This window comes from Orcinus orca, chromosome 15 (assembly GCF_937001465.1).
Source record: "Orcinus orca chromosome 15, mOrcOrc1.1, whole genome shotgun sequence".
Classification (NCBI taxonomy): domain Eukaryota; kingdom Metazoa; phylum Chordata; class Mammalia; order Artiodactyla; family Delphinidae; genus Orcinus; species Orcinus orca.
Genome location: NC_064573.1, coordinates 65068408 through 65094519, shown reverse-complemented (window position 1 = coordinate 65094519; position 26112 = coordinate 65068408). Strand labels below are relative to the sequence as shown.

The 26112-nt window shown below is 52.2% G+C and overlaps 2 protein-coding genes across 4 annotated transcripts in view; one reads left to right on the top strand and one right to left on the bottom strand.

Annotated features, from left to right (window-relative positions):
- Positions 1-26112, top strand: part of LOC101270467 (immunoglobulin lambda-1 light chain) — a 162038-nt gene that overhangs the window by 12063 nt on the left and 123863 nt on the right. The window lies entirely within an intron of this gene.
- Positions 11219-24261, bottom strand: PRAME (PRAME nuclear receptor transcriptional regulator). Its single transcript, XM_033412798.2, has 6 exons — positions 24151-24261; positions 23281-23324; positions 15881-15959; positions 14353-14672; positions 13400-14008; positions 11219-11917 (listed from the first exon to the last, which is right to left on the bottom strand). The coding sequence occupies exons 3-6, from the start codon at positions 15923-15925 to the stop codon at positions 11341-11343; spliced, it is 1551 nt and encodes a 516-aa protein (XP_033268689.2). The 5' UTR covers positions 15926-15959; positions 23281-23324; positions 24151-24261; the 3' UTR covers positions 11219-11340.

Here is a 26112-nt window from a genome sequence, read left to right as displayed (position 1 = left end):
CATGCTTGAATCACCTTGGCTTGAAGAGGGTCATACAGGGACCCCCAGCAGCACTGGGTCACAGCACAGGGGGAAGGGGTCTCAGTTACTAGACACTGAACCATGTCCTGAGTCAGGGTCCCTTGTGTGTAAGGCTGGTGAGACGCTGCAGCTGCCCGACAGGTGTGTGTCCTGGTGGAGACGACAGAGGTGGCACAGAGGCCACTGTTCCGGGATCCTCTGTGGCACCTGTGCAGAGACTTGCTCCCTGAGTGTAAGGGCACCAGCTGGATCTTTACCAAGAGTCAGCTGTGCACAGGAGGTCGGGAGCCACCATGGCCTCTCTGAGTGTCTGCTGTAAAGGTGGGATACAATCTCCTGATGCGAAATTAGTTACTGTTTTTACAACGGGGAAAATTCCCAACAAAACTCCATGGTAGGTGTGGCAAGCAGGTGTGGCAAAAATACATTGTCTTTTTTTTTTTTTGCAGTACGCAGGCCTCTCACTGCTGTGGCCTCTCCCATTGCGGAGCACAGGCTCCGGACGCGCAGGCTCAGTGGCCATGGCTCACGGGCCCAGCCGCTCCGTGGCATGTGGGATCCTCCCGGACCGGGGCACGAACCTGTGTCCCCTGCATCGGCAGGCGGACTCCCAACCACTGCGCAACCAGGGAAGCCTTGATGAAAACATTTTTGATGTCAACTTTAAAATGTTTGCAAAAACTTAAGGGAAAAGAAGGAAAACTTTGACTATTTGATACGTTTATAAAGATTGCTCAAATCTCAGAATCACCTGGGACATTGTGAAACATACAGATTCCAGGGCTGCTTCTCACACCTGGGAAACTCAAATTACCAGGGCAGGGGCCTGGGAATCTGAATGTTCAATGTTTGCCCCATTTGATTCTGAAGTGAAGGGTGGCCCAAGGTGGAAAATCCTCCAATACTCTGGGAAACACTGATCTCTCCTATGATTAAAATACCCACGAGTCCACTCCTTCAAGGGAGCCTGAGGATGGGTTGAGGGTCGGGAATTCATTTCTCTTTCATTTGACACGCTGAGCACCTGCCTTGGGATGAGCATTTTATTGGTGACTCAACAAACCAATGTGGGACTTCCGTGGTGGCCCAGTGGTTAAGACTCCGCACTCTGAATGCAGGGGCCCGGGTTCGATCCCTGGTCAGGCAACTAGATCCCGCATGCCGAAACTAAAAAATAAAATAAAATCAGAAACATCCCGCATGCTGCAACTAAGACCCAGCACAGCCAAGTAAATGAATGAATGAATGAATGAATATTAGAAAAATATAAAAAATAAACCAATCAGAGGCTGGAGCTTGAGCTGGGTGCCTCCCCCTCCCCCTCAGAGATTCTAGGACCCCCACCTGAGATATGTAAGCAAAGCCCAGAGATCAGGAGTCAGTTCGGGCTGCACTTCTGAATCACCTGGATTGTGCTTCTTAACCCTCAGTGAATCTAAGGAATCACCTACACGGTCTTGTGAAAATGCACATTGTGGTCCAGCAGTTCTGGGTAGAGCCTACGAGTCTGAGTTTCTCACAAGCTCCAGGTGATGCCCAGGCCACTTGGCCAAGGACCAAATATTAACCAGTAAATACTAGGGAGCTATTGAAAAGTACTTATGTCCTGGTTGATTCTGCCCATCTTACTCCAAACCAACAGAATCAGTATCTTCAGAAATGGGACCAGGGAGTCTGTATTATTAAAGGTCCCAGGTCTTTCTAAGGAGCAGGTGGGGTACAAATCCCCTGCTTCAGATGATGACAGCACCTGTGCAGCATTCACCAGGTGATTACCCCTACCATCACTCCCTGTTTTAGGCTTCATTGTGTCCTGCAAAATTCATATGTTGAAGTCCTAACCCCCAGCACTTCAGAATGTAACCGTATTTGGAGATAATACTCTTAAAGTGGTGATTAAGTTAAAACGAGGTTACTAGGGTGGCCCCTAATCCCATCTGATGGGTCTCTGTATAAAAAGAGGGAGGGGACTTCCCTGGCGGTCCAGTGGTTAGGGCTCCGTGCTTTCACTGCCGAGGACCTGGGTTCAATCCCTGGTTGGGGGACTGAGATCCCAGAAGCCACGCAGCGTGGCAAAAAGGGAATTGGGACACACAAGACATCAGGGATGCTTGGACATAGAGGAACACAAGGACACAACAAGAACACTCTCTCCATCTGCACGCCAAGGAGAGAGGCCTCAGGAGAAGCCACCCTGCCAACACGTTGATCTTGGACTTCTAGCCTCCAGAACTGGGAGAAAATAATTTCCTGTTGTTTAAGCTCTCCCCCACCCCCAGTCTGTGGTATTTGTTATGGCCGCCCTAGCACTCTTACACACTCTTTAGATCAGGAGCCCATGGAGAGGGCTCACCTCAGGTATAGGTAGGGGGTATGCAGGTGATAGCTCAGCTCGCAGGTGACTGCCGGCCATCAACAAATGCCCAACCACCCTGATTTTCCAGGAAGCAGTCTGTTCCTCTTGTGGATTACTTCCTGAAGACCACTGCTGCTAGGGGCCCCACTCAATTCTCTTTCTGGCCCCAACTCTTTTACTTCTCACTCTAGACTGTGATGGACAGAACCTTGAGGACAGAGCAAGTCCCATTCTCATACCTTCCTGAATGTGAGGGGAAGTATCTGTTTTGGCCAAGAAAAGGAAGAAAAACAAACCACAGCTGTAGAACAGAATACTCTGGGACATCCCTGGCGGTCCAGTGGTTAAGACTCCACGCTTCCACAGCAGGGGACGTGGGTTCGATCCCTGGTCCGGGAACTAAGATTCCACGTGCTGCACGGCGGGGCAGAAAAAAAAAAAAAAGGAAATGACCTGTTCTAACCTTTCCTTCCATGGACAGCCCCATGGCCAAGTCCAGCCCAGGCCCAGTGCTGTGGAGATAGCTCCCTGGGACTTGTGGTCATGATAGTGGAGTGATATGAGGTCAGCCTGATTATCTACCAACAGGGCTGGGCATCTCACACCATCTTAGAACTTTGTACCCAGGAGGAGATCAGGCCCTCAGGACCACAGGCTGTCCTCCTGACATGCGGACCAGAGCTGTGTGAAAAGTGGACTCTACTTTACAATGTGGCCCAGGAAGCACACCTGTTCCTGAGGACGCTAATCCAGATGGCCAGCCTCTACCCCTTCCTCCGCCTCCAGGGGAGAGCTTGGCTCTACCATTGTTCTCCAAGCTTTTTCCTCCTCCACTCTCCCTGGGAGAGCTTTATCTCAGGAGACTAGGGCTTTCATAATCAGTGGCAGAGCCTTTGGCTTCCTGCTGCTTCTGTGCTCAGCTCTAGGCTCTGAGTTAAATGTAAGGGTGTGGCAGAGAGGGACCAAAAGGCAAGGGACCAGGACACACTGAAAAATTCAATCAGTGATGACTTATACCACCTGCTTACCCAAAGCAAGGTGAGGTTAATTTCCAGGGCATTCCTAGATGAAAATTTCAGTGGCCCATGCTAGCCACAAAAAGAGTTTAGTGGGAGCCCCCAACTCTAAGGGATACCCCTAAGGAAGGGGACTTGGTCACAGAAAAGTGCTCTGATGGGCAAGGGGAATTAGTTAAAACCTTAGCTCTGCCAGGTTGGCAGAGAACCAGGATTCGGGGGAAATTCTGTCTGTACCACATGGATTAAGGTAAAAACTCCAAATTACAGATGAATCATGCCAAGGAGAAGAATGTCAAGTTACATCTAACGCTGAAATCCTGAAATCAGATGTGACTCTTTTTTTTTTTTTGACAATTGAGAATGGATTTTGGTCAGCCTTTGAATAAAAATCATGTACAAGGTTTTATTCATTTAAAAACAAAACAAAATAAAACCTGCGGGGATATTAGTGGCATAAAAGCACAGTTAGACAGTGGATCCAGGGATAATGTATTGTCCCTTAGAAACTCCTTTTCTTTGGCCTAGCTCTGTGGCTTGAAGGATCTTAGTTCCCCAACCAGGGATTGAACCCCTGCCCCCTGCAGTGGAAGCTCAAAGTCCTAACCACTGGGCCCCCAGGGAATTCTCAGAAACTACTTTTCAATTAAAAATCATACTTATGCAGAGTTAACAATAAAAGCGAACCACGCAAAAGAGCATTCACCCACTGTACAGCAAGTCTCACTCCTGCCCCAGACCACAGGTATCTGTCTCTGTTCCCAAAATAAACTGTTGTTGAGAATTTCTCAAGTGTCCTTCCTTGCATGTATTCCTCATCCACAAGCACACACCCCTCTTCCCCTGCTTTTATGTAAATGGTGTATATTATTTGCATACTCCGCAAATTTAAGTTGTGTTTTATTAACATAATTTTACTGAGTGACTTTAACTTGGATGGGGAGAAATCGATCGGGGAGTTGGATGATTATTCTCATTTGATTTCAAATGATCAGAAGCAAACAAGAATGCACCTTCTGTGGAGGATGTGAGGGAAGGACCACAAAGGGAGGCATGAGTTGCTTCGTGAACACAAAGGCATGGGCGTCCCAAATTCAAAGTCGAAGCAACTTACAGATAAATGTCAGAGAGTGCTCTTTGGACATATCTGTGTTTTCTGGTTGTATGTTTCTACTAGAAAAGATCCCAAGCCTTTTCCAATGGTGGCTTAAAATGCCACTAGGTTCTATCTTTACCCTGAAAACGACTGAGTCACTGAAAGCCTCACCGGAAGCGGGAGCTATTGTTGGGAATAATAATACCAATAACAGCAATTAATGTTTATTTAGCACTGACGATGAGCCAGGCCCTGTTCCTGGAGCTCTATGTCTTTTATTGCATTTAATCAAAGTTATGGGACTTCCCTGGTGGCATACTGGTTAAGAATCTGCCTGTCAATGTAGGGGACACCGGTTCGATCCCTGGTCTGGGAAGATCCCACATGCCGCGCCACAACTACTGAGTCTGCGCTCTAGAGCCCACAAGCCACAAGTACTAAGCCCGAACGCCTAGAGCCCGTGCTCCACAACAAGAGAAGCCACCACAATGAGAAGCCTGCGCACTGCGTTGAAGAGTAGCTCCAAGTAGAGAAAGCCCGCGTGCAGGAACGAAGATGCAACGAATCCAAAAATTAATTAATTAATTAATTTTAAAAAACCAAAGTTATGAGAAGGTATGTATATATTATTATTATATCTAATTATTACAATATGATATACTATAGTACAGATTTTTTTTTCATGGAAAGGCATTTTCTTTTAAATACTGCAGTGTGTACATGTCAATTCCAAACTCCCAATCTATCCCTCCCCCCAGTCTTTCCCCCGGTAACCATAAGCTCGTTCTCCAGGTCTGTGAGTCTCTTTCTGTTTGGTAAATAAGTGCATTTGTATCTTTTTCTTAGATTCTGCACGTAAGCGATATCATATGATATTTGTCTTTCTCTGTCTGACTTACTTCACTTAGTGTGATAAACTCCAGGTCCATCCATGTTGCTGCAAATGGCATTATTTTATTCTTTTTAATGGCCGAGTAATATTTCATGGTATATATGTACTACATCTTCTTTATCCACTTCTCTGTTGATGGACTTTTAAGTTGTTTCCATGTCTTGGCTGTTGTAAACAGCACTGCAATAAACATTAGGGTGCATGTATCCTTTAGAACCACGTTTTTCACTGGATATATGCCCAAGAATGGGATTGCTGGATCATAAGGTAGCTCTATTTTTAGGTTTTGGGGTTTTTTTTAGCATCTTTATTGGAGTCTACTTGCTTTACAATGTTGTGTTAGTTTCTGCTGTATAACAAAGTGAATCAGCTATATGTACACATATATCCCCATATCCCCTCCCTCTTGAGCCTCCCTCCCACCCTCCCTATCCCACCCCTCTAGGTGGTCACAAAGCACGGGGCTGATCTCCCTGTGCTATGCGGCTGCTTCCCACTAGCTATTTTACATTTGGTAGTGTATATATGTCCATGCTGTTCTCTCGCTTCATCCCAGCTTACCCTTCTCCCTCCCCGTGTCCTAAAGTCCATTCTCTATGTCTGTGTCATTATTCCTGTCCTGCCCCTAGGTTCATCAGAACCATTTTTGTTTAGATTCCATATATACGTGTTAGCATGCGGTATTTGTTTTTCTCTTTCTGACTTACTTCACTCTGTATGACAGACTCTAGTTCCACCCACCTCACTACAAATAACTCAGTTTCGTTCCTTTTTATGGCTGAGTAATATTCCATTGTATATATGTGCCACATCTTCTTTATCCATTCATCTGTCAGTGGACACTTAGGTTGCTTCCATGTCCTGGCTATTGTAAATAGAGCTGCAATGAACATTGTGGTACATGACTCTCTTTAGATTATGGTTTTCTCAGGGTATATGCCCAGTAGTGGGATTGCTGGGTCATATGGTAGTTCTATTTTTAGATTTTTAAGCACATCCATACTGTTCTCCATAGTGGCTGTATTAATTTACATTCCCACCAACAGTGCAAGAGGGTTCCCTTTTCTCCACACCCTCTCCAGCATTTATTGTTTGCAGATCTTTTGATGATGGCCATTCTGACTGGTGTGAGGTGATACCTCATCGTAGTTTTGATTTGCATTTCTCTAACAATTAGTGATATTGAGCGTCTTTTCATGTGCCTCTTGGCCATCTGAGATATTAAGAAACTTGCTCACTGTCCCAAAATAAATCGCATCCCAGGCCTGGACCTTGGCAATGGGTCTATAGATCCTGAGCTCTTAATCCCTCACGTGCATCTCTCTTTCAATAAAGTCTCAAGTGTCCGGGGTCTGCCAGACATGACGCCAGGTTCTGGAGCACAGAAGTAAATGGTAACTACCTCCCTGGATCGTTATGACTATTAAATAAAATAATGCCTGCAAATAATTTGGTACTATTGTGAAACCCAGCCTTCAAGATGGCCCTCGGTGATCCCTGCACCCTGGTCTTCACACCCTTGTATCGTGACCTCTCACAAGGAGCAGGGCACCAGCAGGATACTGTGGAGAGCTAGTGTGTGATTTCCAAGATTAGATCACAATGGACATTCTGCCTTGCTCTCTTGAATCACCCGCTCTGGCGGAAGCCAGCCAGCAGCCATGTCATGGGAACACTCCGGCAGCCCTCTGGGGAAGTCCACGTGGGGAGGCACTGAGGCCTCGAGCCAAAAGGCAAGGGAGACAGCCGTCCTGGGGGAGGATTCTCCAGCACAAGTCAAGTCTGTCAAGTCTTCAGACGAATAAGCCGATTAAGCCAGTATTTTGAGTCGACCCTCACAAGAGACTCTGAGCCAGAAACACCCGGCTAAGCCACAGTAACTGTGCAACAGGGAACAGTTATTGTTTTAAGCCCCTACGTTTTGGGATCATTTATTTTGTAGCCACATCATTGGCCATATGGGGGGTAAACTCAACCTCCAGCCCCTCTCTCCTCCCTGGAGGTCATCGGGCTGGGACTGATTGTTTCAACCCTCTAATCACAGGATTGGCCCCACTGACAACCACCCCCCAGCCTTAGGCACTTTCCTGAAGTCACCTCATTAACAAAAGACACCTTGATCACTCTCATCACTTAGGTAATGCCAAAGGTTTTAGGAGGCAGTCAGGTTTCATCTCTGTCCTGAACCGTTTTGGTCCATTTAAGGGATTGCGTGGAAGCACTTCTCTACCTGTCAACTAAAACACTGGGGGAACTGAGCTGGAAGAAAGAAGCAGGTGGAGCTGGATCTTCACCAACGAGTGAAGTGAGGAAAACATGGGTCCATCTCCTCAAAGGAAGATAAGATATTGAATATCCTGTGGACAAGAACAAAGCCATGCAGGTGCCCAACGGGGCCATGAGTGTGGGGAGTATGTAGAGGTCGGACCCCGGGCCCCCCCGGGCACTTGTGCTTCTCACACGAACCCCACTCTGGCACTTTTGGGTCCACATGGCACCCACCACTGCATTTCTGCAGTTCAAAGTATCCCACGACACAGACTCAGCGTCTCCAACTCCCCTCCAACTTTGTGTCAGCTGCAGAGTCTAGGCTATTTCTCTCGGAACCTAGTTGTATAAGCCCCCTTATTAGTACCTCAGTGTAGTTTTGATTTGCATTTCTCTAATAATTAGTGCTGTTGGGCATCTTTTCATGTACCGATCGGCCATCTGGATGTCTTCTTTGGAGAAATGTCTATTTAGCTCTTCTGCCCATTTTTCAATTGGGTTTTGTTTTGGTTAGTGAATTGTAGGAGCTGTTTGTATATTTGGGAAATTAAGCCCTTGTTGTTCGCATCATTTGCAAATATTTTCTCCCAGTCCGTAGGCTGTCTTTTCATTTTGTTTACGGTTTCCTTTGCTGTGCAAAAGTTTTGCTATGCAGTACTTCGATTAGGTCCTGTTTGTTTTTGTTTTTCTTTCTATTGCTTTGGGAGACTGACCTAAGAAAACGTTGGTACGAGACTTATGTCAGAGAATGTTTTGTGTGGCCTTTTTTATTTTGGCCGTGCTGCACAGTTTGCAGGATCTTAGTTCCCAGACCAGGGATGCAATCCAGGCCAAGGCAGTGAAAGCGCCGAGTCCTAATCACTGGACTGCCAGGGAGCTCCCATGTCAGGCCTTCTTTTGGTCTTGTTTCTGCCCGTGGCTATTTCCCTGTGTTAGATCGCTCTCTGGCTCTTTCCTATTCAGCTTCACCCCTCTCACATCCTATCCCTCAGCTGCCCTAACCCTCCTGCCTGTCCGACGTGCAGCTGGGGCTGCTCCTGGGTAAATGGTTACTTCCAATCATCCCACCCTATGTGCCATACTCTCCCTGCCTGCTTCCCAACAGCTGCAGACCCCGCTCCCCCCTGCCCACACACACACAGGGCCTCCATCCACACGGCCCCCGGGCCCCTGGGCCCCCAGCGGTCACTACCTCCCCATGCCCCATCCTTACGGATGAGCTTCCTCTCCAGCCAAACTTGACTTTGAGAACCTCACTGCATTGATAGCATATGCCTCTTTGAACATGTTGATGACAAAATCTAAATTCTGAACAAAGACTCTTGTAAGATTTCTTTCTCAAGTGTGGTCTCTGGGCCAAATAAAGTCCCAAGTGCAGGGCATCCTGCTTGAGAAGCAAGAAGCAGTGTTCACTTTTGCTTTTCTTCCTTTACTTGCATCGGGCAGCTAATAATCACCACTGTCCTATATGGGGCCATCCATGACCGGGGCAAGTGCCTTCCGTAGGTTAGCCCTGTGGGTGACCTCACTGCAATGTCACGAGGCCAGTGTGATTATCTGTCTTGCGGCTGAGGAATCTGGCACTGAGATCACACGATCTCTGCCTCTGTCCTTCCTCGTGGAGAACCTGCTCGTCCTGTATACTTTTCCTCATATCCCAGAGGTGCCAGTTCCCGTTCCGGAAAATATGCTCTGTAATTTAGGGATGCTTGGGGATGCTGAGACTGGGTGCGCACTGGGGAAAAGTAAGAGAGAGCTTTTTCTGACTCCCTTCTTCCCAGCACACCATCACTTATACAGATGTCTGCATTCTCTCTTCTTTCAGAAATGGCAAAGCATGTCCACAAGCCGAGGGGTCCATTTCTTGTTCTTTCTTACGGGGCATAGGGTAGGAGGCTGGCAGGGGTGGGACAGAAGAAAAGAGGGTGCCTGCTAGGGGAAGAGGATAGAGAAGGGCCAGTGGCTGTGCGGCAGGATAAGGGATTGCTGACAGTTGGCCACACTAGATAGGCAGTGGAGGATGGCTCATGGTCAGGGACATGCAGACGAGCCCTGCCCCGGCCTTGGTGTGTGGCCTCCTCCCCAGGTCGTGTGTGGGAAGCCAGGTAAGGCAGCCCAGGGCCACAGGGCGGACCCCACTGGATGACATGTCCCTTTTTTTTTTTTTGTAAATTTATTTATTTACTTATTTTTGGCTGCGTTGGATCTTTGTTGCTGCGCACAGACTCTCTAGTTGCGGCGAGCGGGGGCTGCCCTTCATTGTGGTGTACGGGCTTCTCACTGCGGTGGCTTCTCTGTTTCGGGGCATGGGCTCTAGGCACGCAGGCATCAGTAGCTGTAGCGTGCAGGCTCAGTAGTTGTGGCGCACGGGCTTAGTTGCGCTGCGGCATGCAGGATCTTCCCGGACCAGGGCTCGAACCCGTGTCCCCTGCATTGGTAGGTGGATTCTTAACCATTGCGCCGCCAGGGAAGCTCGTGTCCCTTTCATTTGGATGGGCTGTCTTGGGGGGTCGCACGGGGTGGCCCCACCACACCCCCAAACCAAATCTGACGTTCACCTGCTCTATCCGAGTGCTCCCAAGACCTGGCGTGGGTTTGTTCTCTCTTGGGACCCAGAATCCAGGGCATCAGAGCTGGCTTATCACCTCCTCGACAGGGAAGAAGGGGGGTCTTCCCGGAAGAAGGGCATTCTCACCCTGGTGTGACCTACCTCCGCACAAAACGATGAACTCTTTTCAATGTGGGAAACGAATAGTAAACAAATGTTATTTGTCTATGTGAGCTTACTAGTATTTTGCTAGCAGGAATTAGGATGTTTTTACAGGTCACAACTGACTGAATTCAAGGGGCTGGACGCAGTGGGAAGGCGGGTATGGGCTGGTGAGTCCCAGAGGCTCCAGATGGTCTGTGGGTGGATTTTCCTCCCAGGACTCGGGGCCTGACTTTGCACATTGAAGCCCTATCCTGGCACCACCCAGGGCCAGGGATGGAGGCTCTGCATCTGCTGGATCCACTGGGGAGGGTGCTAGAGTCCAGGGCCTGGGCGGAGCTGGCAGCGAGGGTCCCTTGGAAGAATGTTCCCTCCAATGGTGCTCACTATTGGACACTTAGTACCTTCCAGGCCCTGAGGACACACCTTGTGTGCAATAATAGACTGAACAGCCACAGAAGTAAGTGAGGAGCTAACAGGTGATCCAGAAACAAGACCAAAGGGAGGGAGAAATGGTGCTGTTAACTCTTGGGGCCGAACCTCGTCCAGCCTAGGCTGCCTGGGCCTCACACATGCTGGCTTCTTACTTAATCACTAACAGGAGATTACTGAGGTTTAAACGGGAGAATCACGGTCACAGATCACAGCGAACACCAGGTGAATGACACTGAGGTTCCCTTTATTTCTGACCATTTCTTTATAACTATCCACGTAGGGGTAACGCCCCCATCTACTTCTCAAGCCTGAATCCCCCTCTAGAAATTTAGATTCACATTTCTAACTCTACAAGATGCATCTCCCCGAAGATCCCATCAACCCCCCAAGTCACCATCCCCCCCGCCCAGCTCTGAATCACCTGTCCTTTTCCCGCTAACAATGAACAATTGTCTGAAACTATAGCTTGTGTTTCTTCGAGATGCGCTGACGTCTGAGCGGCAGTGTCCGCGTGCCCGCGACAAAGCCTGCGGCTCGTTCGCTGGGCTAGGCGGCCATGTAACAGGGGCACAGGATGGGCTCTGGGTTGTAGAAGGTCCTGTCGCCACAGTGCGGACAGGGGTCGCCGCTGAACCAGACCATACTGGGAAGCCCCAACTCCTGCAGCACCTGCTTGAGCCGGGCGTGCAGGTGCGCCAGGCGGCCCAGGTGGACGGTGCCGTGCACGTCCTCGTAGCTCTCCAAGGGCGCGGGGTACAGCACGAGGCTCAGCTTGCTCAGCCCCACGGTGTGGCGCAGCAGGCTCTCCAGCACAGCCATCGAGATGGGGTTGCCACAGAAGCTGAAGGTGGTGAGCTGGGAGCAGTGGCTCAGGGCGGGCAGGAGGGCGCTGAACTGGGAGTCCATGATGCCACACTCGTCCAGGTCCAGGTCCTGGAGGGTGGCCGAGGCCTTCTCGATCAGGACCCAGAGGGGCTTGGAGCTTATGCCGGTCAGGTTGACCCCGCTAAGGCTCAGATCCTTCAGCTGGCTGACGCTCGGGCACTGCGACAGATGCATCAGGTCTGCCTCTGAAATCAGGCACTTGGTAATCGACAAGGTCTCCAGGGGGTTCTTCAGACACCTGGAGAGAGACAGAGCAGTCAGTCCCGGGAGGATGGAGGTGGTGGGCGGAGGGATGTGGGGTGGCCCAGGCCTCAAGGGAAGAGAGGCCCATTTCACCAGATCCCAGTCTTCCGGAGGAGGCTGCATGGTCAAAGGAGAGGTGCCAGGTCAGCCCAAGGTTGAGCGGGGTCCTTCCCCATCCCTTATCTGTCGTGTGACGGGGTCGAGGGAAGGAATCCTCAAGTGCTCCCTGTGCTCACCCGTCAAGTGGGGGACGACATATCCCTGCCAGGTGTTGTGAGCACAGGTAAGGTAACAATGGCAGGTGCCCACCGGGGAGCCTGACCCCATGTCCCAAGTGAGAGAGGGGATCAGCAAACTACAGTATTGGGAGACATGACCTAAACTGCTTTTAACTCGGGCTTCCTTCCTGCCGCCTCCTGGACCCCATCACCTGTTTCTCTGTTCCCAGTGAGAGTACTGGGATCTGTGCTTAAAGGGCTAAGCCAGGCAAGGCCTGGCAACGGGCACAGGGTTCCAGCCGGCAGGGGCTAACTCTGGTCGCTGTATCAGCCACAAACCATCCCTCACTTTCCACAACTCTTTTGTCTGTCGTTGTCCTTGTGTGATGAACACGTTTATTCTTAATGCTTTGAGTTTGCAGTCGCCAGAAAGGAAATCAATCCAACTCTTTCACACAAATAAATCGGGCTGCATTCTCTCCTCTTTCATCATTGTGTTCCAGGTAAAGCTATGATTCTATTTTAAGAATGAAGAACACATTTCTAGAAGAAATCATCTGTTACTGAAGAATTCCTATATAATCAGAAGCCTGAGAAGCAAACAATAGTTGTAATTTGGACTCGAGATTGGAGCCACTTCAATAATGATACTCATTTGACTTTTTGTTTCTCTTCTCTGGACTATTTAGGAGCAATAACTGCTAACGTCCTGATGGACGCCACAACTCTTCACTCCTGCTCCCTCCCCGTCATTTCCACAATCACCCATTTCCCACATCACACCTCACCTGGAGCCTAAAGCAACCCGGGACAGACAGGAAAGTGGGATAGGTGGGAGGGACAGGCTCACGTGGACCAGCTGCTCAGCACAGAGCTTCCGATTTGAAACCTCACGTTGGATGGGCTTTCCCCTGGTTAATGTCCTCCTGCTTAGTTATTTTCCATCATCTCAGCTTAGACATCACTCTCTCAGGAAGAATTCCCAAAGCCACCCTCACCTGGCCCAAAGCCCCCACGATGCAGATTCCCAGCAAAGAGTCCCCTTTGACAGGCATCTAACTGAAGCCACACCTCTGACCCTAACCTGGGAGGCTATGTGACAAGATGCCGGGGGACGGACTGGTGGCATCGTGTGGACCTCTGAGTGGCCCGTGCACCCTGGCACCATCCATGGCAGGCAGACAGTAGACAGACACCCCACGGATAACGAAACGAGAGAGGCCTGCCCTGGTCTGCAGAGAGACAGCGCCACGCCTCACCTGAGCACCTGGTCCAGGCGGCCCTCAAGGAAGGAGATGGAATCCAGGTAGAGCTCCTGCAGGTGCTGCAGGCTGGAAAACTGGCAGGTGAGCTGGCTGACGCAACGCTCCTCCATGCCGGGAGCGGCGTGCGGTGTCATGTGGATGTGCGAGAGGAGCAGCCGGCGCAGGTTGACCATCTGGCCCAGGTGCGGCGCGAACCTGCCCAGGGTGGCCAGCTTCCAGGTGCAGTTCACCTCCAGGTCCTGGACAGAGTCGAGCTGCACCAGCTTCAGGATCTTCCTGATGTTCTGCATCGGCATGGAGAAGACCCTCAGCTTCTGACAGCACAGGCGGAGTGAGCCCCTCCTCTGCTTGACCTTCTTCAGGAGGTAGCTTAGGGACGCATCGGGGGTGCCCTCCTTGAGGCACAGGTCTATGAGCACCTCCACGGGGGCCGAGGTCTGCTTCGACCACGCCCTTGCACCTTCCACCCGGCGCCTCTTCCTCACGGGCCGGGCCACCTCAGGCTCCAGCAGTGAGCACACACCAGCCCTGGTGCCGGAACACACGGTCCAGAAGTCCTGGTGGGCGTTCCGGCGCAAATCCAGCACCTGCAGCTTCCACCGCCTGCGGGACAACGGGAGACACACTGAGCTGTGCGGAGACCCACGGGGACCAGGACCGCACGGCTCAGAACCCAGCCAAGGGTGCTACACCCCAGACACCAGCGGCTCCTCGAGCTTCCAGGGCCCCTCCTGGTCCCCACTTTAAGCGCCACGAGGAGGGGGTGAGCCCACGTGCCTTTTGTCACCTCTGCACCTTAAGTAGCCCTGCACGCCCGAAAGCCTATTCCCAGAGTGGCCCAGCCACGGCCCCAAGGCCTCCCCGTGGCCCCGCACCACACCCCACCCGATGCCAGCTGCGTCTTGCTCAGACCCCCAGGCCCCACCCACCTGCTGGGGCGCCCTCACCTGGGGCGGACCTCCTGGGCAAGCAGGACATCCAGGCCGTCGATTGCAGCTTGGAAGGTCTCCAGGTGAGGCTTGTGCTCCTTCATCAGGGACCCCAGCGGGAGGCAGGGGAAGGGCCAGGCCTGCACCATCGCCTTCACGGCCTGGCTGTGCATCCCGGCAAAGGCCGCGGAGAACAGGGGTGGGAAGAGCTCAGCGGGCAGCTCCTCCAGAGCGGCGATGGCCAAGGCCTCATCCCTCAGCAGGCTCTGGACGGCCAGTTCCAGGAGTTTCGGCGGGGCCCGGATGCCCACCCTGAAGAATCTGCTCAAGAGTGAGTACTGGAGGGACACCAGAGAGCAAGGGGTGGGTCCTTCTCCGGCCAAGGACCGGCGACCCTGCCGTCCCTCCACCCTCTAGGGGACCCAACGCAGGGCCAAAGACACCCCTCTGGCCACAAAGCCATAGCTCTGGCCCTGCTGGCGCCAGCCCCAATGAGGGGACGAGGTGACCTCTCGCCCTATCCCATATCCACCCATGCTGCATTTAATCCCAGCCCCTCTGAAAGGTGGGTACCTAGAAGCCTGACAGCTGACCCCACCCTCTCCGGAGAAAAGCTTCTGATTATCACTCAAGGACTGAAAACAACAGGAATAAGGAGTTTAGCCCAACATGGTCTCTTCCTAAACTCCAACAAATAACCCAGATGGGAAAGGTGGAGGAGTACCACACAGTGGGTACTGTTACCCCATTTAAAAATCTTTAAATCAGAAACCATAAAGCAGCATGACAGTATTTGATAGCATGTGATGTTAGAGATTAAGAAAAATAAAAACTGATTCCAAGATGTACCTATGAGTATTATTATTATGGAATTTTTTTTTATTCCATGGAATTAAAAAAAAACCTTTTCATTTCTAAAATGAAAACAAACCAAAAAAGCCCTTTAAACTAGTAAAAATCACAAAACCATAAATGATATGAACTATAATTACTAGTCACAAACCAAATATGTAACATGTCATCCAAAAATTCCAACTAATTAGATGTCTTACATCAATAAAAGAAAAAAAATCTATTTGGTTAAGAAATACTGTAACTGTCTATGAGTGGCATAACCAGAGCCGAAATCAAAACGTTTGGGATTAAGGCAAAACTTCACATAGAAGCAAAAGCAAAGCCTGCTACTGCAAACGTGTACAGAAGGCGAAGAAAAATTCTCTACAGGACCTTGGCCTGCATGGCCTGTCCTGTGGAGACCCTGGTTGGGGCAGTGGTCAGGGCCCGAGGCCCCAGATGCCAGGGCGGGTGTGGTGCAAGGAGCAATGTGCTCAGGCCTCTGAGTCCCTCCTCTGGCTCCTGAGGAGCCATGAGAGGCCTTCCTGGCCACACTTTTCAGATCCCAGCTGAAATTTCCATTTCAAATGGAAAGCGGAATCTTATTACTGGAAATCCATCCAGCTAACGCTGATTTGACTTTCTCCTTACACACAACTGATAGGATCCTCTGTCCACTCGTGAAAGCGAAAGATAAAAGAAGAAAACCAACCTGCAAGCATATTTGTTCGAGGAGCATGGGCCACATCAAAACCATCCCAATGTCTGAGTTAAGACAGCTTTGTGCAGACCTAGTGGTGTCACCCTAAAGGAAAAAGAAATACAACACAATTCCTGAGAACCACACAGTCACTTATACGTAACCTACAACTGCAAAATGTGTGCCCGTTCATGGGGGAACAGAGGTAACACTGAGGGATGGCGGGTCCTCCAGATTTTGAGGCTTAAGGCTTCCCCAAAGGAGGTCAGGTCAAAATGACAACTAGGAGCTGGCTGGGAAGAGGGAGGGGCTGGGCGTTTATAATGAGACCAAGGAAATTACCCAAGACGAGGGAAAGTGTGTTGTGTTTGGAGGAATTCAGAGACCTTTGTCAGGATGGGCCTGAGAAATTGCCAGCAGGAGTGGCTACAGGGGGACCTGGTGGATCCCTTAAAGCCAAGGCAAACCCAAGACTCAATCTTCCTCCCTCTGTCCCTGGAGCAAAGGGTGTTTCCTCCCAGAAGCGGGGATATGCAAATTGGCTTGACAAGATGAAATGTAGGCATGTGGGCTGGGAGAGGCCGGAACTGTGCTGGTGGCCAAACCTGGGACACACCTTATTCAGCCTGAAAGCCACTGAGGGGGTCAGGGCTGTGGGCTCTTTGGGCTCTTGCAGGCAGGGAGGGAAATAAACGTGGGCCAAGCACACATATCGGTGTCAGCAAAGGGCTGCAACCAGAAGAGGACTTGCCCTGAGGCTCAGGCGTCCTCTTCCACATCCCAGCCCAGGCTCTGTCCAGCAGCTTCAACCCTCATCATGACCTTCAAAGGCCCCTTCCCAGTGTTTGTGGATAACTTAACATTTCCTCAATCCTAGGAAACAAGTAATGCAAAGCGGCTTCAAAAAGCCCCCCGACCCCTCCCCTAAGGCTTTCACTTACAGGGTTTCTGATGCGAGAGCACCATTAGGCCCACAAACAAAATTCAGCTTTTCTCTTGCTCTGCGTTAAGCACAGCTACTCTAACACCGAACTTCTCCTCAGGGGACGTGAAGCTGTGTTCGGTATTGAAGGGTTTGGGGGCGATGCCCCTGCTGGGCTGGCTCACACGTTGGTTCTGTTGAGGTTTCAGAATACAGGCTGACGGAACCTCTCCACCCCCTGCATTGTGACCCCCCGACAATTCTATTCTGTGGGCGAGGTGGCAGCATTCTCTGAAGGATGCTCTCTGGTTTGGTAATTTCCCAGAGACTGCTTTCTCCAAATTTCTACCGTCCCTATCAGCAGTTTGCCTAAAACAGGGTTAAGCTAGAATGTGCTCTATGGACACTCAACTCCCAGACCATCACCTGGACTGATCAGCTGCAGGAAGTCGAGATTAGTAAGTTAAGCAGAATGTTCCCGATTCTGGAGCAGCCACTGAGTGGTGCTCGCACTTGTCATCCAGCGCCTCAAATAACCTTCAGAGAAAAGCTGAAATTCAGTTAGTTTCCTTTTCAGCCTGGTGAGCCGGGGACTTGGCCAGGGGTGGACACTGCCATGCTCCACTCAGGGAGTAACCAGAAGACCTGCTTGGGGGAGGGGTGTGGATGGATCTGCCCCACAGAGCGTTAGGAAGAGATGACTGACTTCACGTGGACCTCGGGGAAACAGGAAATGGCAGACGTCCAAGCCTGGGATGTTTCCATGGGAACCCAGCAACCAGGAGATCCAAAGAGGCAGGAGGGACCACTGCCTTCGAATGATGTAAAAATGGGAAGTACAAGCCGAACATTCTTCCCCAGCGAGGCAGGGGACCCTCCTCTGTCCACCTCCACCTCCATGCAGAGCCTGTTTGTCCAGAGGCAGAAGGACCAGGGGCACAGCTGTAAGAAGACCTGTCCTCCCTGCCCAGTGCCAGGACTGGCCCAGGACGACTCCCAAGGCCCAGGCATGAGTCAATTGGGGGGACGTTTCTACCACATCCTGGTCACCTGTTCTCATGCTGCACAGGCCAGAGCAGCCTCTGAGCTTATGGTGGGGGTGTGTCCTGTCCCCCTTCCCGTCTCCAGTTACAGAATTTCTACTGGGAACGCAAAGCATCTGCCCCCAGGGCCTTCCTGGGGTCTTTAGAATGCATGTGTGTCCCCAGGTTCCTGCTCCTGGCCTGTGCTGATGGGGCAGCCCCCCCTTTCTGCATCCCTGGCAAGTCAGCCCACCTCTCCCAGAGCCTGGGGTGTGGCCACGATGCGGGGAGGGTGAGGGACCCGACATCCTTCCACTGGCATCAACAGAAATCACGGATTTCTCCCCAATTCTTCTGACATAACGAGTGTAGAAAAAGGTAAAGAAAAGGCCAGCTACTTTTCTGCATTCATAGAAGCACCAGAAATGCTGGAAGATGACACTTCCTGGCTTCCAGAGGAAGACCCCAACCCTGCTGGTCTTCAGAGGCGCCAGGCTGACAGACGCCCTGGGTGCCAGGCCGATGGTGGCTTCTCCTCCTTCGGCTCTCTTGACCCAGCCTCGAGCAGACAAGATCCTACCGAGGATCTGGTACGTCTCCTTTCCCTCTGCAGTCAGATCTCTTCTTGCCCTGGAACATTTTGCCCTCTGGGCCTTCTGAAAACTCGAAGGTCTCTGTCAGCCCTCTCTGCCTCTTCCTGCACTTGGCAAGATGTGGTTCCACTTCACATCCAATGACATCTAGACCGAAACAAGCAAGTCTCCCCACTTCTTCCTCCCCAGTGAGGACACGTCGGACATCCAGGTCACCCTGGGTCCAGCCAGTTAATCCTGAGGGAAGTGCTTCTAGAGGCAAGTAGGGGTGCGGGAGGCTGAGGGCCCACTCCAGGCTAGTTGGGCAGGGGATGGCCCAGGACGAGGGCGGAGGAGGGAAATGGCAGCAGAGCCGGGGGCCTGGTTTCCTGGCTCTCAGAAATGTGTCCCTTATATGCTGAAGCCATGTCTGGGACCACTAAGGGCACTTGGGGACTGGGAGTGTCCCCAGGATCTGGCTCTGTTTGCCTTGGCCTGGGGGAGGTGCCACTGGCTGTCCCCACTGCCAACTCCAAGGGACAGAGAGGGAGCACTGACCCTAGACACAAAGATGAGAGAGGTTCAGAGAGAAGGGGAGGCCCCAGTCTTGGCCTTTGGCCCCGGAGAGGATGCTTCTCAGGACTTTGCACGGTCAACCTCGCTATTGCCTGAGATGGTGGGAACTGTGCTTTTGGACAGAGGAGGAGAGAAGAGGGGTCTGGTGTTCATCCCTGTCATCCAACTGACCCCGACTCTCCAACACCAAGCCATAAGGTTACTGTGGCTCAGAGTGACACCAGGTGCGTTAGGCTGTCCGGCCCTTTGCACTGGACTGTTTTCCACTGGAGGAGGGTCAGTGAGCCTCAGGACTCGGGGAGCACTGGCTCCACCTTTGAGGGGACAGCCCACCCTGTGCTGAGGGCTGGCAGGAGGCACCAGGCAGAGGGGACGCGCTCACAGGGAGGTCTCCCGCCCAGCTGGTCCCCTCGCCCCCATACCCAGACTCCCCCTCTATCGGCAACCCTCGATTTACTCAAAACATTTACAGAGTGCCTGGAGCAGACCATCCACTGCTGTTCTGGGTGACGGGGAGGAACAGCCCAGTGAAAATGTCATGGTCGTCTTCTAGTTAGAAGTACATACTAGGGAGATGATATACAACAGGGTAAGTATAACTGACACTGTTGTAGGTTACGTATGAAAGTCATTGAGAGAGTAAATCCGAAGAGTTCTCATCACAGGGGAAAAACGTGTTTTCTGTATAATTTTGTATCCATATGAGATGATGCATGTTAAGTCAACTCATGATGCTGCACCCTTTAAACTTATACAGGGTTGTATGTCAATTCTATCTCAGTAAGACTGGAAGAAAGAAAATGTCATGGTCTTCCACTCAGGGTGTCTCTGAGGCACGGACCTTGCATTCAACTAAGCAGACAAATGAAAAACAAGCAAGTCGAAAAAATAATGACAGGCGGACGTGGCCTGCACGGTGAGGCAGGGCCACCAAGGCGACCATGCATGCTGAAACTGCAAAGCCAACCTTCATAATCTAAGGCAAAATATGACTTTTCCTGCAGCCGTTACATATTTTTTGAAAACGTTAAGAACCCTCTTAACACGATCCACTGTAATGTTTAGAAAAGTAAAAATAGTAAAGCTACTTTTTTTTTTTTTTTTTTTGCAGTACGCGGGCCTCTCACTGTTGTGGCCTCTCCCGTTGCAGAGCACAGGCTCCGGACGCGCAGGCTCAGCGGCCATGGCTCACGGGCCCAGCCGCTCCACAGCATGTGGGATCCTCCTGGACCCGGGCACGAACCCGTGTCCCCTGCATCGGCAGGCGGACTCTCAACCACTGCGCCACCAGGGAAGCCCAGTAAAGCTATTTTTTTTAGTACACTGTGATTTTAAGCACTGAGAAAAAGTGTTTTGTTTCTTTGCGAAAAACTCATCAAGAATCCTCTCAACACTGCTTCCCTGCTTCTCATCACATAACTTGCAGTCGGGGCTGAGTGTCCTTCCTAAGCCCGGACAACTTATCACTCTGCCTTTTTTTTTTTTTTTTTTTAATTTATTTATTTACTTTTGGCTGCATTGGGTTTTCGTTGCTGCATGCGGGCTTTCTCTAGGTGCATCGAGCGGGGGCTGCTTTTCGTTGTGGTGCGTGGGCTTCTCATTGCGGTGTCACTCTGCTTTCTAAGCCTGGATCTGCTTCCAACATTTCACCCTTTGTGTTTTCAGGGCCTGACATTATCTCCAAGTTCCTTTACTGTGAAGATGTTTGCTGGCATCACTGCCTCTGGGACATCTTCATTTTTTTGTCACAACCATGCCCTTCATTGAAGCTTTTCCAGGAGATGGGGACAAGGAGCCTGAAGCTGGATTCTGAATCAGAATGACGAGTCAGTCAACAATTCCTCGTGTTTGGTAGAGCTTAAATCACCAAAGCGTTTCACTCTCCTAGCCTCGGGTTCTCCCTCAAGATCTGAAATGTCGGCAGGGGCCTTAAATTGCTTTTTCCTTTCCCTGTGCAGTGGCTGAGGCTCAAAAGGGCGAGTCCTTTGCACCTGTGTCACAGAGCCAGCCACGAGAGGGTGACACGGGAACGAGGCCCCTGGCTCCTGGTCCAGGGCTCGCTAAGCCATCAACGTGCCAGCCCAGTGGGAGTGTGCCCGGGGAAGTCGCCTGCGGATGGGAACAGCCCACTCTGTTCGTGGACAGTGGACAAGGTCGGGGACGAGAGCGGAGGACAGGAGCCTCCATTCCGGGGACATCACCCACCACAGTCTAGGCACTCAGCAGCTCTGTGGGTCCTGCCAGGTCTTCCAGGAAGATGGGGGGAGGGGCGATATATCGGGGAGAAATCCAGAAAGGCCTGCACTCACTGGTACCTCGGCTCAGCAGCCGTACCCCGGGAGCTCAGGCTCCAGGAAACCTCCCAGCACTGCTTGCCCTCGGCAGGACGAAGGAAGCAGATTCGCTGATACGGTGTTGCCTGAAGGATTTGGGAAGCAGCTGTGCACAGAGTTCCCTCCCACACGTGAGGCAGGGGCTAAGAAAGGTGTGGGGAGCCCAGCCTGGCGCCATGGCTGCAGAAGAGCTCGTGGGGGTCTCCGCCATGGCCTGGGGTCTGCTCATGGTCTGTCTGCACAGGTGAGAGGCACTAAGGAGGGGACCGTCTGGCAGCCCAGGGCTGACCCTCTTTTCTCCCTCCACCCTGAACATCTCTGGAGTGATGACCTTGACCTCTCCGCTTTGCACATCCTGCTCCTCTCTGGGTCCTGAGCCCAGTCTGTCCTGACAACCACTCAGTGTCTGTGTTTAATACAGGGCTGTGGCTCTGGGACAGAGAGGCCACATTTCCTGCTCTGGAGGCAGCAGTGATACTGGGGGTTACAGCCCGGTGTGCTGGTATCAACAGCACCCATGTGCTGCCCAGCACCCCCAGTGCACGAGCTCGTCCTTGCTCCTGGGGTCCCTCTCCATCCTCCAGCTCCAGGTCCGCCTCCCTGGCCACCTTGGGCTGCAGCTGGAGGACTCGTTGTGCCCTCTGGGTGCTTTCTTTCCGGAACCGCCCCTAGGCCCAGGGGTCCCAGCCCACCGCTTAGGGAGACCAAAACCTCCCTGGGCTCACCCACCCTGCCCCTGCCCAACACCACACAGGACTCAAGTCTCTGGGGGCTGATGCCAGCCCTGCTCCTTCGCCCCAAGCACAGGTTCTGAACGTAACCGTGGCTTCGGGAATGGGACCCCAACACATTGCAGCTGCTTCTTCTAAGAAGACAGCAGGATGAACGCTCTCTTGGGAAAATGACTTGGAAAAATAAAGGCTGCTCATCCTCCTCCCGCTGTGAGGGCTTCAGGATGCAGATTGCATGCAGCTCCACGATTAACAGCACTGAGGGGACAACAGGACATCCTGGGACATGATGAGGTGCAGGGGACCAGTTTACCTGAAGATGTCTTCCGCCACGCTGGTCCAGCTCACGCTGGCCTCAGGTCCTCCGACACCTGGTCTCCCTGGTTTCCTACCATCTCAGTCACCCGTCTCCACCCAAGTCTGAGAATAAGAACCCAAATTCTCGGGCTTCCCTGGTGGCGCAGTGGTTGAGAGTCCGCCTGCCGATGTAGGGGACATCGGCAGGGTTCCTGCCCCGGTCCGGGAAGAGCCCACATGCCGCGGAGCGGCTGGGCCTGTGAGCCATGGACGCTGAGCCTGCGCGTCCGGAGCCTGTGCTTCCCAATGGGAGAGGCCACAACAGTGAGAGGCCCACATACCGCAAAAAAAAACTCCCCCCAAAAAACAACAAAATACAAGAACCCAAATTCTCCAAAAAACAAAGACACGGTGTGTTCACACGTGTAGTTATGAAGCCACAGTGAGAACTCTGCTGGGCGAACTGAAAACCGGAGCCCCGACCCTGCCGTTTCAGTGAGAAACTCTTCGTATCTCCAAACCCGAGAAATTTCTCATCGGCTGAAGCAGCAGACAATCGAAGGAAAGACCTGATGCTCGGGTCAAAGGGACCTTCCTCTAAGGGCACTAACCGCCGTCCTGCAGCCCCAGTTCTGTCCCTTTCTCTGGCCCCCACACCCTGGCACCTCCCGAGGGAACCCCATTTCCAGCGCAAAGAGCGCCCAATGAGCTCCGGCCATCCCCGCAGACCCGGGTGCCCTGGATTATTACGTCCCCCACGCGGCGCTGCGGCCTCTTCACGGGGCACGTGGCCCGGGTAGGCCCAAGGCGGCCCCCCACCGCCTGTGGCCTCCGCTCCAGCCCCAGGTCGTGAGAGCTCGTTTTCGGCTGGAGAACAGGAGCGGGGGCCCGCTGGGGGCCCCGGGGACTAAATCAAGGTCACCCCACGGGAACGCGGGGGCACCAGGACGGGAACTTACCTTTCGTGCCGCAGCGCCACGCCACACGATCCCCCGCTTGGGCTCTGCAGACAAAGAACCGCGAACTCAGCAGCGCCCCGCCTGGAAACCACGCGGCCCGACCAATCCTGCTTTCTGTTTCCTCCTGGGGCAAATCTCACGAGATCCTGGGATCGCGAGTGGGGTCTTCCACGCAGTCTAGAAGGGGTTCCGTTTAGTAGGCGGGGAGGGAGTGCGGAGAGGGGGAGGGGTGGCGTCTGTGGCCATGCCCACTGGACGGCCGGGTGGTGAGAGTGGGGATGGGGTGGGTCAGGGGTGGGATGGGGGAAAGGTAGGGTTAGGGGGATGGGGAGGAGATGGGGGGATGGGTGAAGTGGGGGTAGGAGATGGGATGGAATGGAAGTGAGGTGGGGGAGGGAGGAATCGTGGAATGGGGGAAGGGAATGGGGTAGGATGGAGAACGGGGTGAGGTGGGGATGGGGTGGGGGTAGGTGGGGGGGTGGGGAGGGGTGGGCGTGGGCTGGGATGAAGGGGCTCTTGAGATCCGGAGGGAGGGGTCGAGGCTTAGAACCCCCCACCTCCTCCCCCACCCCCACCTCTGGGCCTGTTCTTCCGCAACCCCTTCCTCTCTGTGGGGCGTGGGGTGCCAGGGCCGGCTCCGGGGCCCTCGCCCCACTCCCACCTCCCTCTTGTCGATAAGATGTCCCTGCCCTTGGCCAGGCCAGTGGCCCCTACTCTCTCGACTTTACCACTTATGTGACCCCTGGGGCAGCGGAGACCCCAGCCAGGGTTTGACTAGATAGTCCTCCCTCCAGACTGTGCTTCCCACCCCCCCCACCCCCCCATATGGTTTTTCAGAAGCCAAACAGTTGCTGTGTCTGCTCTCTTCACCTCCGTCTGACCTCCGCAGCCCCTCTGATGGCCTCAGCTTGTGCTGGTCCTGAGTGCAGGGTTCACCTCTTTTCACCAACGGACCCCTTTGGACAAAGTCAGGAAGGGGCCTGGAAAAGGAAGTGTGGGCGGGGCGGGGCGGGGCGGAGCGGGGCGGGACCCTCGCAAGCGGTACCCCTGAACCCTGGGGATGTCGCGTCCGGGCCACCAGGGGGCACTGGAGACATGGAATCCAGGACGGTTTTGGCACCTCCTTCCTCCCAGCCCCTCTAGGGGAGAAAGTGGGGCTTCTGGAGAGATGGTGAGAGCCAGGTGGGTGAGGATTCTTGCCTGGAGGGGTTAAGAGCAAAGCGGAACTCCAGCCCTGTCACTAACGCTGGCCTGGGGGACCTCCTTTGGGTCCTTTGAATTCAGCTTCCTCACTCAAGCCCAGTAAGTGTGAGGCTGTGTCCTTGTGGTCCAGGTGACCCTAAATCTTTAACCACAGGCCACCAGAAGGTAGTGGTGGCCAAGAATAACAGGCAGGGCAGTAGTGATGGCTATCTTTCGTGGCTCAACCCTGCCATTCCCCCACACATGCCCCGTGCCTGTGAGCTAACAGAGCTTAAGGTGTCCAGCTACACCCATGGTGGGATGGATGGATGAATGAATACATAGGTACATACAAATGAGGGAATTGTGTTGATCCCCCCGGACCTGGGATTGTCACCTGGAACAGGGCTGGTACAAACTCAATTTTTTCACTTTGCAACTGGAGCCTCAGCCTCCCCCTCCTTCCTCTTGTCCAGACTCATTCGACAAACATTTGTCCTTGAGAGGCTGCTGATGCAACACTCAAGGAGATAGTGCTCATAAGTTTTAGGATGGAACCAGAAAAAAACCAAACCAAAACAAGAAGACCATTGTTTTAAAGTGGCGGGTTGTAACTAATTCTCGGAGAGGGCAAAGGATGCATCTGTGGGACTTGAAATGGAAAGGGGATCCCTTTGAAGATTGCCGAACGTTATTTTCATGATTCGATGGCTGATTTAAGGCCTGATTTCAGGTTGACACACTGAAAAGATGACGTCGGAGATATTTGAAAGCAAAGGTCACAGGATTGCTTATATTGTATGATATAGTCCTATTCATGTACAAGTAAACATGAAAGTAACATTGATTCATTTCATTGCTTCAAGCAGTGCTCACAATGTTTACCACGTTCCTGGGGCTAGACTAGGCCTGGAGTAGAAGAAGCAGTGAAAGTTACAGGGACCCCCCCCCCCCACCTCCTGGAATACATGTAATTCTTTTTCCTGAACATTGTATTTAAGCATGTCAAGATGTCCAGAAGGTGGTCACTAAAATGATAACGCTGGCCATGGTCAAATAATTTTCTATATTTTGGGGGTGTTTTAGCTTGTTTTTTGTGGTTTTATTTTGTTTTGTTTTTTGGCCTCGCCGCACAGCACGTGGGATCTTAGTTCCCTGCCACCCAGGGATCGAACCACGCCCCCTGCAGTGGAAGCACGGAGTTCTGACCACTAGATGGCCAGGGAATTCCCAACTTTTCTATATTTGGGAGTAAACTTTTCCATCATAAATGTTTTCCTTGACCAGTGATTTATTTTGGAGATATGAAGAAATTCAGCCACCCCACACAGCCCCTAGTCCCCCAGTCTGCTGCAAGATTAAGCTGACAAGGAAGGTCTTGGAGAGAATCCAGGATGGCTGGTCTGCATTCCTAAGGCCGTATGTCCTGATTTGGGGGAACCACCACTTCTGAAAACCCTTTTGGGGGACTCTCCTGGCGGTACAGTGGTTAAGACTTTGCCTTCCAATGCAGGGGGTGTGGGTTTGATCCCTGGTTGGGGAGCTAAGATCCCACATGCCTCGTGGCCAAAAAACCAAAACATAGAACAGAAGCAGTGTTGTAACAAATTCAATAAAGACTTTAAGAATGGTCCACATGAAAAAAAAGAA